Source organism: Ursus maritimus, unplaced genomic scaffold, assembly GCF_017311325.1.
Source record: "Ursus maritimus isolate PB19 unplaced genomic scaffold, ASM1731132v1 scaffold_22, whole genome shotgun sequence".
Taxonomy (NCBI): domain Eukaryota; kingdom Metazoa; phylum Chordata; class Mammalia; order Carnivora; family Ursidae; genus Ursus; species Ursus maritimus.
In genome coordinates this window covers 18,083,669-18,096,738 of record NW_024424675.1, presented here as the reverse complement: position 1 = coordinate 18,096,738, position 13,070 = coordinate 18,083,669, and the positions used below count along the sequence as shown (strand labels likewise).

The following is a 13,070-nucleotide window of genomic DNA, read 5'->3' as shown; positions in this document are numbered from 1 at the left end:
TGCATTCATAATAGTCTCAAGCAGGGAACACCCCAATGTCCATCAAGAGGTAAATAGATACATAAATTTCGGTCTGTTGATACAACCATACATCATACAGGAATGAGAAGGGAGCAGTAACACCTCCAGGCAACAGCGCTGATGAATCTGACAGACATCATGGGGAGCGAACGAAGCCAGCCACAAGCAAGCACACACTGCACGATTTCACTTGTGTGAAATACAAACGTGGGTGAAACCAGCCTGGGCATGAGAAGGCGGGACCATAAGTATCCTTTGGGTGGGGGGTGGGGGGCAGCCACGAGGGTTTGGAATATCCTGCTGGTTACATAAGGTGGTTCAGTCTGTGAACATTTATTGAGTTGTGCACTTTTCTGCACGTATGTTATACCCCAATTAGAGCATAAAAAAAATGTTGGGGGGCGCCTGGGTGGCACAGCGGTTAAGCGTCTGCCTTCGGCTCAGGGCGTGATCCTGGCGTTATGGGATCGAGCCCCACATCAGGCTCCTCCGCTATGAGCCTGCTTCTTCCGCTCCCACTCCCCCTGCTTGTGTTCCCTCTCTCGCTGGCTGTCTCTATCTCTGTCGAATAAATAAATAAAATCTTTAAAAAAAAAAAATGTTGGGGGCACCTGGGTGGCTCAGTCGTTAAGCGTCTGCCTTCAGCTCAGGTCATGATCCCAGGGTCCTGGGATCGAGCCCGGCATCGGTCTCCCTGCTCAGCAGGAAACCTGTTTCCTGAACTGCTGCCTCCCTCAGAGATGTCTGGGAAATATCCCATTTATTCTCTAAGACAGAGGGCAGCTTATGTGATGGAGAAGGCTAAGCTCTCCCTGACAGATGAGAGCTGACGTCACTCGAGGCAGAGGATGGCAGGGTGGGGACTAGAACCTGGGTCTCTGGGGGCACCTGGGTGGCTCAGTCAGTTAAGCTTCTGACTCTTGATTTCGGCTCAGGTCGTAATCTCATGGGGCGTGAGATTGAGCCCCATGTCGGGCTCCGTGCTTGGCAGGGAGGAGTCTCTCCCTCTGCCCATCCCCCTCCCCCCCAAATAAATAAATTAATCTTTAAAAACTAAATAAATAAATAACTAATCTGGGTCTCTTTTTCCCACCCCCCTCTCTTTGCAGTATCTCCAGCCCTCCCCCCCCGAAAATGAAAGCCACCGCAGGTAACAAAGTGGTCTCTGTTCTGACACAGCAGCTACCCTCTTCCTTCCTTCCTTCTTTCCTTCCTTCCTTCCTTCCTTCCTTCCTTCCTTCCTTCCTTCCTTCCTTCCTCCTTTCTTTCAAAGATTTATCTATCCATCTTAGAGACAGTGGAGGAGAGAGGAGAGAGTCCCTAAGCAGACTCCATACTGAGCCCGGAGCCCAACTCAGGGCTCGATCCCACAACCCTGAGATCATGACCTGAGCCGAAACCAAGAGTCAGACCCTCAGCCGACTGTGCCACTCCAGCGCCCCCACAATAGCTAGCCCCTGTCACCTGTTCCAGGTAACCTCACCCTGAGGCCGGTCTTTCTCCTTTTGGACATTTTCCTACATATCAGGGAGAGAGGACAAACTGCACATCAAATTATCTGGTTAATTGTTCTTCTAAAAAACCATCAGAGACAAGTGAGAAAAGTGGTGGGCAGCCAAGTGAGGAATTTTAACATGGTGGCTGAGGCTGGCACTCTCTGCCCCTCTTGGGGTCTCCAGGCTGGAGTTTCTCCCCTTTCCTTGGGTACCCCTTTCCAGACCACCTTAAAACACAACCTTCGCCCTGTGACCTGTGCTCTAGAGTTTGGTGGCTCTCCGCCGGCTCATTTACAAGCACCCTATTCCACGAACATTTGGGGACACAAGATGGGTAACTGCCTTCAGTGGTCCCCGTATGCCACAAGATTCCCCACCTCCCAACCCTTATGCACCCCCTCCCTTCACACCCTCCCCCTGCCCGGATCATCGTACCTCCCTGCCCTGAATCAGCTCCACACAGCCCAGCACCTGCTGCGGTCTGAGCAGGGAAGGGCAGGGACCTGCAGAGGAAATGACCCCTAGATGAGAGAAGCATTTGCTTCCTCTGTGGCCTCTGTTACACTTTTAGACAATTGCACCCCAACGGAATTTCAACTACCATCATGATAGGTCTTCACATGCTGCCCTTGATTTTTTAAAAACTAATTCTTAAACTGTTGCCTTAAATTTCCTCTTGCTGCCTCTATATATCCTGACCTGCTACGATCTGGAGTGCTCGGCCTGCCCTCGGGCACACAGCCCACCTTAGCAGCTGGGATCGTGCACAGCTCTGACAATACTATCCTCAACCACGTCTCGGAGACGAAGAGATGAAGGGAATTTCGTTGCTGCTAGATTCTAGGCACCGTGCTATGCGTGCGGGAGATGGAACATGGTCCTTTGACTTCTGTGAGCTCAAATGAACATACGAACAGAAAGGGTGCCCCGCACGACTATTGGCTATGAGTCTAGTGCCCTGGGACCCCCCAAAGGAAGGCCCCTGACTGTGCTTAAGGAAAGAGTGGGCGAGCTATAAAGGCAGGTGGTGTTTAAAATCTGTGCAAAGTAATAATCCAAATTCTAAGAATATATAAAAGCGGGACATAGTCTATGACCCAGCAAGTCTCCGCGGAGAGCGTACAACCAACAGAAAAGTGATCACCGTCCACCAAGAGACACAGGTCAGAAGGTTCCCAGCATCCCAAACCGGAAACCACAAATGCCCACCATGAGGGGAGCGGGGAAGAAAATCGTGGAGGTGCCTCACGATGGAATGAACCATTGACAGCTACGCAATGGGTAGCGGGGGGGGGGTGAATCTACACGAGCCAATTTGAGCGAGACAGACACAAAAGGTTCTGTTCTACAACATTCTATTTCTACAAAGCACAAACAGGCAAAGCTAGGCGAGGGTGACAGGAGTCAGGAGAGTGGTCCGCACAGGCGAGAGGCCGGTGACGCAGCAGGGAGACAAAGAGGCTTGGAGCGTGCTGTCACTGTTCGATCTCTTATTCTGGGCACAGTTTCCATGGGTGCGTTCAGTTCGTAAAAATGCATAATGCTGTGCGCTCGGGATTTTTCAGCTTCCTGTGAATAGTAGACTTCAGCAAAAAGAAAGAAATCGAGCTCAGCTATTTAGACCGCTACACAGCTATCTCGTGAGCATTATTTTCCAAAACAGCATTTCAATTATTTCTCTACCACTAGACCACGAGCTGTCTTAGCTGCCTTACCCATGCTTACGCTGTCCCTCCTTTGGCACAGCATCGTCCAAACACATGACAGACACTCGATAAATCTCCAGGATTCAAGATACAGTGGGTGATCTTCCTACACTAACCCTTCTGGGAACAAGTTGGTGTGGCATCTTGTCTCTGAGTGACCGCTGTATTTATACACGCTCTCCAAAGGTCCGAGATCTGATCAAACTAGGAACTGATATAATAATGACCCACTCACGCGTTCTAGCCCTCAGCCTTTCCCTGCCAGTTTTTTTGTTTTTTTTTTTTAAGTCATAATTTTCTACCGCTCATCCATTCTAGAGAAACCCTCCAAGTCCCTTCCCTTGCATCACGGAGCACCCAGCCCTGTAGGATCAGTCTCATTCTTTAATCAAGAAGGATGACCATTCAGTGATATTCCTCATATCACTGTCGATGCTGGAAGACACGATTCCCTCGGCCACCCTGGCCTCTCAGCTCATGGAGAGATGATGCTCTCTCACTAATCCCTTGGTGTTTGTTTGCTCCTGTTGTAGGCGGGGAGAAGGCGCCAGGCAGGACTGGGACAGTTTTGCACTCTCCACAGCTGGGTTAACAGTTTTCTTGCCTTGTTTGCAGCTTCCAGAGCTCCTCCTATCTTCTCGAACATTTCCAGTCTTCCATGCTTCTCTGTGCCTCTTTGTTCGCTGACAAGAGGAATCTGCAGGCTCATCAGCTCTGGGCCAACCTCCCACCGCCTTCTGGGCCCAGTCCTCCTCAGCAAGAGAATAGAAAGAAGGATGGAGGGGCCTGGAGGCGCTCACACCAGATGCGGACGGGCCAGCGGACAGTACACAGAGTGCAGAACAGGGCAATGCCCCCCGTCCCCGGGGAGGGGGTGGGCAGCACAGTCCGCCTGGCTGGGTGACCTTGGGCCTATCTGGCCCCATGACCTCACAGTGTGAAGGAGCTGACCCAGAGGATTCTGAGCGCTTTCCAAGCTCTAAACATCCCCAACCCTAATTAAGACGCTTGTACTGACACATGTCTCTGGATAGTGAAATATTAGGGTGGTTTTTGTTTTTTGTTTTCTTCTTTTCTTCTGCATTTTGCAAATAGTTTATAGGGAGCTTACACTACTGAAGTGACCAGAAAGTTTCTGATTCTAGGAAGAAAATGAAAAAGTTTTTTTTAAAAAAGGAAATGCAATAAATTTTACAAGTAAAGGCAGAGGAGAAAGAAAGGCCCAACTGGAGGCCCCAATTTCCTGCAGGGTTAGAAATGGGGAAGGGGGGATTCCCCACCTCCAGGGTGAGAGGGCTTTGTGAACTCATGGCGCCATCTGCTGGTCATTCTGGAAGCGACCCCTCAGCTTGGTTCGCAAAAGGGCTTTGAAGTGAATCCAGCCAACATCGCTGGTTCACCATCAGGATTAAAGATCACATTCCATTTACAGGCTAATCTCATTCCGTACTTTTCTCCAGAATTCACTTTTGATTTCTCACTGCAGTGATAACTGGAACAGAGACACCTGAGAACGTCCCTTCTGTACAAGGAACGGTCACCCGTCACCGGCCACCCAATAACCGTGCGCAGTCCCTCCTGCCAGGAGTGGCTGGTTCTCCAGCTCCCCTCCTTGCGCTCCGAGGAAGCTCACCCCCAGCACCGCCCCCCCGCCCCCGTTTGAACCGTGTTCCTCTCCATCTGCATCTGTCCCGTGGGCTTCCATAGATCTTAACTTATTGGCCTCGGACTAATTCAGCAGCTCAAGCATTCTGGCATAGCCCAACAGCCTAAAGTTCTGGTCAAGCCTGTCTCGCCTCCTCTAGCCAAATGAACCTGCCTTGCCACCTCCCCAAAGAAAGAGCGGTACCTCGCTCCTTGGGGGTCCCCACTGGGAGGGGACCGTGTGGCCCAGCTGCTCTCTCACCCTCTTCTGGACCAGACCCTTCCCACAGAGGCTGCCTGGCCAAAGCCCCTTTGCTGGCCAAGGCTGGTCGGGGGCAGGACAGCGTGCATACTCAGCCAACACGCTCTGTGGCAGATACGGATGGGAAAGTGTTTTCCTTCTAACGGGGCTCATTTCAGTTCTACAAGGCACCTCTCAAAATACCTGTGTTAAAAATAGACCTAACCAGACCCTGGACACATGCCTCCAACCATCCGTCCAGCTGTGACATTGTGGCTTAATGTCCCCAGTGTCCAGCACAGAGCTTGTAAAACCTTGTAAATTCCCGAGTGAGAGGGGTATCTTTTGTTAGAATATTTGGTTTGCGTCCCCAGTTACTGGCACAGAGGGGTTCGGAGAGCTTCCAGGTTGGTGAACTCATCAACACTGGGGGAGTTCGTGCCCCCAGACCCCATGAGGACTCCTGCAGTTGGAACCTCCCAGACCTTGCCCTGTGTACTTCTTCATCTGGCTGTTCATTCGTTTCTTCTGTAATGTCCTTGGTGATAAACTGGTTAATAGTAAGTAAATAAGTAAATGCACACATCCATACATGAAAGAGAAGGAAGTAAAATCAAAGGCAACTCTCGAGTCTCTCTGAACTTCATCAAGATCTTCACACAGTGTTTACTAGTGGAGAGCGATGAGGTCTATCCTCAAGGCGGGGGAGTGCCTGGGAACCCCTGATTGGTCCTGCCCGCGAGGAGGGCTTCCATATTTGGAGAGCAGCCGGAGTGCCGCCTCCCCCTGCAGCTCCTACATAGGTGGGAGGGCAGGGCTGGAGGACACTGCTGCTGCGGCTGCAGACGCAAGCTTCCAGAGAGAGCCCAAGGTACGCGGGGAGGCAGAGTTCGCGCTGGATTCTGTTTCTGTGGGCAGGGTGGCTCATTTCTAATCGGACTGCAAACCGTGCAGTGGTTCCTTGTCTCCGATCTCCTGGGGTGGGTCCCGGGTCAGGGGACACATGAACCTGTTGGGGGCCTCCCTGGCGTCCCATGTCTGGTTTTGGTGCTTGCAATAAAATGCTACTTTAGGGTTGGCTGGTAGGGATTTCCTTTTGCTTTCAAGCCCTTGCCTATGAAGGCTACTTTCTCAAGATCTCTATGCTTTTATTTTTTTTAACTTGACACACCTGTGATTTGCGTTTATTCTTAGTTCACATTTCCCTACCAAGAGAGTATGGGCTGATGGCATGGGGTGTGGCTCCCTGTGTAGGAGATTAATGAACGTTGGTTTCATGCTTGGATCTCTTTGGAGAAAGTTGCTCTGAGGTCACTGTGATTGGGGGCGGTGGGGGGTAGGGAGCCAGAAGTCTGCGTACTGAGGCTGCTGCCGGGCACACTCACGCCTTCCCTGAGCCAGAGGCTAGACCATGCCTGCAGGTAAAGAGAGGTCAGCAGAAGCCACTTTGCGGGCATCCAGAGGTGACTGGACTTGCACGGTGGTTGCATTTTGCCTTTTTTCCTCCATAAGGCCCAGAGTCACACTGCAGTTGAACATTTTAACAGAGGTGTACCCATCACTTTGGGAATCCTGCAGGGAAGGTGCGTTAGGGGCTGAGCAGGCAGACTTTTGCACCTCCTCCAGCCCCGGCACTGACGGGCTCCCAGTAAAACCTCATCTGGGACACAGCCTAAGCACGCGTGGCGAGGGTAACCGTTCCGGGGTTTCACATCCGCGCCAACAAAGGTCCAGGTGCCGGAATGCCCTGAACAGTTGACCTTGGGAAGTAGATTTCCACAATAGCTATTGTAACTTTCAGGAGCCAGATGTGACAAACTACCGGACTGGGGGGCGGGGGGCAGGGGGCTATCCCCTGATGTCATCGGCAGCCCTTCAGATGCCCAGGCGTCACCTTGACCTGGGACCCTCAGTGCTCCCCGAGGCCCTCCGGTCCTCTCATTATCCCATCTCCTCTGGTGTTCCTCACGGACCCTGCTCTTTGCTCAGCTTAGGGCCCATCGGTGCTGCCCTTCATGCCCGGCGAGTCAAAAGCATACAATTTGGGCACCGTCCCCTCCTGCAGCACAGAAGGGCCATGGGACACGGCGAGTGGGCATATGGGAACAACATCAGACAGAACTGGGTTCCCATCTGCCTCCCACTGTTGTGCAGCCTTGGGCAAATCACCTATCTACTCTGAATCCCAGGACAACTTTTTAAAAAAGATTTTATTTATTTGAGAGAGAGCGAGTGAGCGAGTGAGAGAGCGAGCAGGAGCAGGGGGAGGGGGAGGGACAGAAGGAGAAGCTGACTCCTTGCTGAGCAGGGGCCCCATATGGGACTCTATCCCAGGACCCTAGGATCATGACCTGAGCGGAAGGCAGCCACTTAACCAACTGAGCCACCCAGGTGCCCCCCCCCCCCGCCAGGATAACTTTTATCAGATGGGAATAATAATGCACCTACCCGGTATGAGAATTAAGTCAGTCAATGCCAGTGGCTGGTGCATGGTAAGTGCTGGGGGAGGGGGAGGGGGAGGGTGGGGTCACACTGTCCCCAGGGTGAGACTGGGATCCACCTCTTAGCACATCTTGACCCCCTGACACAGAAGGAGGCAGGGGTCTCCTGACCACGCTTCCATCTCTCTCTCTCCATCATTACCCTAAAATCTTTGGGGGCTTTCTTAGAATGGACCGCAGACTGTGCCAGAGACAGAGCCAGCTTGGAGCAACAGGGTGAAGAGGGAAGATTCACAATACAGTCTGTGCTCAGAAGCCTCTGGTTCCAATTCTTCCGTGTGTTTTCCTCCAGAGATCCTCTGATTGGAAAGACTCGGGAGCACCAAAGAAAACCTATATGTTATTATGTCATGACTCGCGTATTTTCCCATGCATATTCAAAGGCTTTCTAATTGCCAGTTGTAACTTCTTATCTGTCGGAGAAAACCAGATCTCCGCCCTGAATGCATATAATTCCAGGCAAAAGCAAGAAACTCGGTATTGCCTTAGCCTGTGCAACCCGAGCCCGGGAAAACTATTCTGCTTTTGGAAACCTTGAATGTCGCAAGGATGCACTCCTTAGAATCGCCTGCACACGGGAGGGGGCGGGGGAGCCCGGGAACGACACCCCCCCCCCCCCCCCCCCGGGGAAGGTAACTCGGCCTTTGCTCTTGCAGATCCCAGCACCATGAGGAAGCATCTGGGCGGATGCTGGTTGGCCATTGTCTGCGTCCTGCTGTTCAGCCAGCTCTCGGCGGTCAAGGCGAGAGGCATAAAGCACAGAATCAAGTGGAACCGCAAGGCCTTGCCCAGTACCTCCCAGGTCACGGAGGCGCGCACGGCTGAGATCCGCCCCGGGGCCTTCATCAGGCAGGGCCGGAAGCTGGATATCGACCTGGGAGCCGAGGGCAACAGGTACTACGAGGCCAACTACTGGCAGTTCCCCGACGGCATCCACTACAACGGCTGCTCCGAGGCCAACGTGACCAAGGAGAAGTTCGTGAGCGGCTGCATCAACGCCACGCAGGTGGCCAACCAGGAGGAACTGTCCCGCGAGAAACAGGACAACAGGCTTTACCAGCGGGTCCTCTGGAGGCTGGTCAGGGAGCTCTGCTCCGTCAAGCACTGCGATTTCTGGCTGGAGAGGGGAGCCGGACTGCGGGTGGGCGGCGACCAGCCCCTGCTGCTCTGCCTGCTGGTTTTCATTTGGTTTATCGTGAAATAAGCTTGCAGGCGGGCCGGCGGCCGCAGGGACCCAAGGGTGAGCCATCGGCTGCGGTGTCCCAGGTCTCCTGCAGGCCCCAACCCCCGCGAGTCCCGAAGGTACCAAAGAGCAGCGAATCTTCAGTGCCTCGAGGAGCCCTGGCGAGTCTCCCCTGGGGCGTCTGTCTGTATCGGATCAATGTGTGTGCACCGAGCCCCTGCAGGCTCTCCCGCGGGCGGCCGCACAGTCACTGGCTTCTCGGCTCCCCCGGGGGGCGTGTGGCAGTTGCGCCCCGCAATAAATGAATGTCCGGTGAACAGAGAAGAGAACTTGCCAGGGACCGGCCGCAGGCTTCCCGGTCTCCCCAACCCCTCCCAGAGACAGGCGTTCTTCCCACTGTGTAGACCAGGAAACGGAGGCTCCACGAGGCGTGGTGGCTAGAAAGCAGCAGAGCTAGAATTCAGTCCCTGCCTGTCCCACCCCAGATGTTCGCTCCCTGCAATCCCCGAGCTGCCCTGGGGTTCCTTTACTGCTCCCAACGCAGATTTCTGCCTGAGCGGATGGCCATGTATCCTGAGACCTCCTTCCACGCAGGTTGTATTTCATTCTTCTAATTGAACTGAGATCCAGCAAAGGGATTCAACGAACATGGAGGTAAAGCGAGATAAAGGCCAGAAATCATGGCGCAAGGCGATCTTGCCCCGCTGAATTCCCAGAGCAGACCATTTCCACAGCGGGATGTGTCTAGGGCACAAAGATTTCTTTCACAAGAAGGATAAGTGTTCGCTTTTCCTCTCTCTAAAATATCACCTGGATTTGAGAAAATATTTTTAAATGACACATTTGCTTTGTAATGTTCCCCTAGAGCTAGGCGCTTCTTTTTATGTACACGCGTGCGGGATTCCTAACTATGCCCCCTTTACACGGGTCCTGGGGCCGATCTCCAGCTGTTCTTTTACCTGCCACGTTGGGGTGGGGCTGTCATTTCTGTGAACTTATCACTATAAAAAAATAATCCCTTGCCAAAAAGTTTCAAAAGAAGCCATGTCTTTAGGGAGACCCAACAAAGATTCACTCATACCCTAAGCAAGAGTAGATAGGGCACTCAGGATCCCTCTTATTAGTTAAATATGTATTACAAAATACGAATACGGCTTAAATACAAATAATGAATCTAATGCTTTAAGATGCCCCCACAGGCCCTCTGGGGTGCTCTTAGAGCCCCCCAGGAATTGTTGAACCATATTTGGACACACTAGCTGCTGAATATTATCAATTCTCCTTTAAAGAGAGTCTGTAAGGGGGGGGTGTGCATTCTCAGACAGTTTATCCTAAGTACATGAATGTTGATAACGGTACCTCTTGTTCTGAGCCTCCGCTGCTATCAACGTTCTTCTCAAGGATACTTTTGGAAGGTTTTAACAGAGAACAGCAGTGGAGGACTTGGGGGCGGGGCAGCCCAGGGCAGCGGCCTCCCGCAAGGGGCCTGGGGGCCACCCTGCACTCAGTCAGTGCTGGAGGAGGATGGGATGGAGGCCGCCAGAAGGCCTTAGTCCTCAGGCTGCCAGGACTGCCCTCACCTTCCGCTTCCACGGTCCTGCTGAATTCTTGAACAGAGCACAAAATAAAAGTACAGACTCTATAGAGGTTATTTCTTGCATGTCAGGTTTTTAGTTTTATTTTTTAAACAATAACAAAGCAAGAAAGACGGGAGGAAAGAAAGAGAGAAAGGAAAGAAAGAAAGAAAGAAAGAAAGAAAGAAAGAAAGAAAGAAAGAAAGAAAGAAAGAAAAAGGGAAAGAAAGAAAGGGAAGAAAAGAAAAGAAACTTACCTGAAGGCTAATACTGAAATTTTCAGTCCAGCTCTGCTGTGTTTAAACCAAAAAGGCACACACAGCCACGTAAGCAAAATGACTTCATTTCTTAGGCAAACACAGACCACGATATAGTACATTTTCTATAATTGCTGTCTTTTCTCATTTCATTAACAGGTCCAGAAACCAGACTTGTGTGGGGTGCGAAGGGCATTTGTATATGGTGATTCAAACGTCAAGTTTATTGATGAGGCTTTTTCACTGTAGACCACACGTGCTGGAACATCTTTGCTGCTGCTGACGAATTACGAGGTCCAGGGAAGGCTGTGTCTGGGTTTTCACGTTAGCCAAAGCTTGTCGAGCAGCTACTATGTCCAAGACATTGTGAGGGACGTCTGAATTATTCTTGATACAGTCATTTTAGAGGTGCATAACTTCACCAACCTTCGCATTCTTGTCCCCTCCAAGTGTTGACTTTTCAAAATGTGTTTGTAGTAAAAGTGACATTTAAATTACAATAGAAATCCAGAACTCCGCGTCGCCCCCAGTCCCAGTGTCTGGTTGTCTGTGTGTTCAGTCTGCCCTCTTACCTCCTAGGCCTTCTCCACTTGCATATACAAATGGACATATTTGCAAAATACTACAGAAAAGCTTCTATATTTCAAGTATTCTCTTTATTGTATAGAACTCTATTCTATGCTTTTTTCATTTTTCTATGATGTTTTAATTCTTGCCTCCCCCAACCCACCCCCTCCTTCTTGCCTGATCTGTAGCCTCCATGTTTTCACTGTTCTTAGGTATATAAGGGAGGGTGGTTGTTTTTTTTTTTTTTAATTTGGTTGCTCCTTTTAAAAGTACCATAATTGTACATATCGCATTTATCCCTCAGCATTTTGCTTCTGTAACTTAATGCTGCATCATGAAACTCTTTCCAGTTCAACAGCTAGCTGGTTAGCTAACTGGTCCTTTGAGATTGTTGTGTAATTAACACTCCACAGTCCAGATGGACCCTGGTTGATTTCATCGCTTCCTGTTGAGGGACCTTTGGGGAACTTCGGGGAACTTCAGTTTTTCTCCACTGCAAACAATAAACCTCCATCTGGATGTACATACAGCCTTGCAATGTGTCCCTTTTATTTCTGTGGACTAGTTCAAATTTAAATAATTTAAATATTTCTAGATGGGACGAGATTGTGTTCCCGCATCGCTGGAGCTGGGCTCGTTCCCGCCTGCCATGGGTGCCGCTAACCTGTAGGGGGTTTCATGTCTTTCACGTGTAAGAAGCCGCCTCTTCTGCAAATGCTGCTCGAGCACCTTCACGCCTTTGCACACAGCACACCCAAATCCTCCCAAGTAATTTCTGACCACAAGGACCATTCGAAAATCCTAAAACTGTTAGCAATTCCCATCCTAAACCTGCTTTGGGGCCCAGACTGTCTGGGTTGAGAAGCCTAGAAAGTGGGCTGTGTATGTTGGGGCTTCAGAGGGTGGTATATTTGCACAACTCCACACTTCCCGACGGCCAGGGACGCTGGGGGGAGGTTTGGTCCTGGTCTTTTCATCAATCCACTGTAAATGCCCCGCATTCCAGTGCGCATGCCCCTTGGGAGGGAAAGACGCAGAGCAGGGGGTGTCAGGTGCAGGGTTCAAGTAGCCCCGGGCTTCCCTTCAGGGCTCTGATGGCCAGCCAGCCTCTCCCCGGAGGCTTCACACCCCATCTTGCTTCCGATGCTCAGCAACATTTAGAAACCCCACCCTGTGGTCCCAGCGAGGTTGGTCCCAGCTCGTGGCTGTGAGTTTGTCTTGAGCTGCTTACACTCTCTATCTCAAGCTTCCGGATAACAAGTGATGGGCTCGGGGCGCTGGCCCAAGGGGTCAGGAGCCCCCCGGAACTACTTCATACCTCCCGGTTTGGTCACGTCTTGCATTTCTACCCACCGTGTTTCCTTCATGCGCTGTATATGGCTGGACAAGGACACCCTAAGGTGCCTGGCAAGGTTCCGCTTCCCCAGCTGGAAGCTCAGACTATGCTCCATTGACATGCAGAGGCCTCTGGTCAGCACAGCACGCACCCGCGGCTGGGGGTCTGCTCACTCTGCCCCGAGGCCATGCAGTCGACCCGGCACCCGACTCCTTCTTCTCCTACCCTCACGCTGGCAGCAGACCCCTTACAGCTGGGCACCCAGTTTCCCCGGTGGAAGGGCAGGGAGCCAAACTCCCATGTCCCGGGGAATGAGCAGCACGTGTAAAATGAGAATAAATCAAACCTTGCGGGCAACGTGGGAATAAAGTACTCTGTCTTTGGGACGTCGCCAAGCCCACCCCAGACCACTCAAAGCCGACTCAACGGACTCAACTGTCTCTCTTAGCAAGTGGGAGGCTTCACCTGGGCACGCGGGAGGCCTCAGACTGAAAGAGGTCCCATGCACTGACCATTCGCCTTCTAAAGGGACCTCCCTGGGGAC

The 13,070-nt window shown here is 51.7% G+C and overlaps 1 protein-coding gene across 1 annotated transcript; it reads left to right on the top strand.

Moving 5' to 3' along the window:
* Nucleotides 1-8,276: 8,276 nt before the first annotated feature.
* PRND (prion like protein doppel) lies at nt 8,277-12,718 on the top strand. The gene is made up of 2 exons (XM_040638016.1): nt 8,277-9,446; nt 10,783-12,718. The coding sequence occupies exon 1, from the start codon at nt 8,277-8,279 to the stop codon at nt 8,811-8,813; it is 537 nt and encodes a 178-aa protein (XP_040493950.1). The 3' UTR covers nt 8,814-9,446; nt 10,783-12,718.
* The last annotated feature ends 352 nt before the right edge of the window (nt 12,719-13,070 follow it).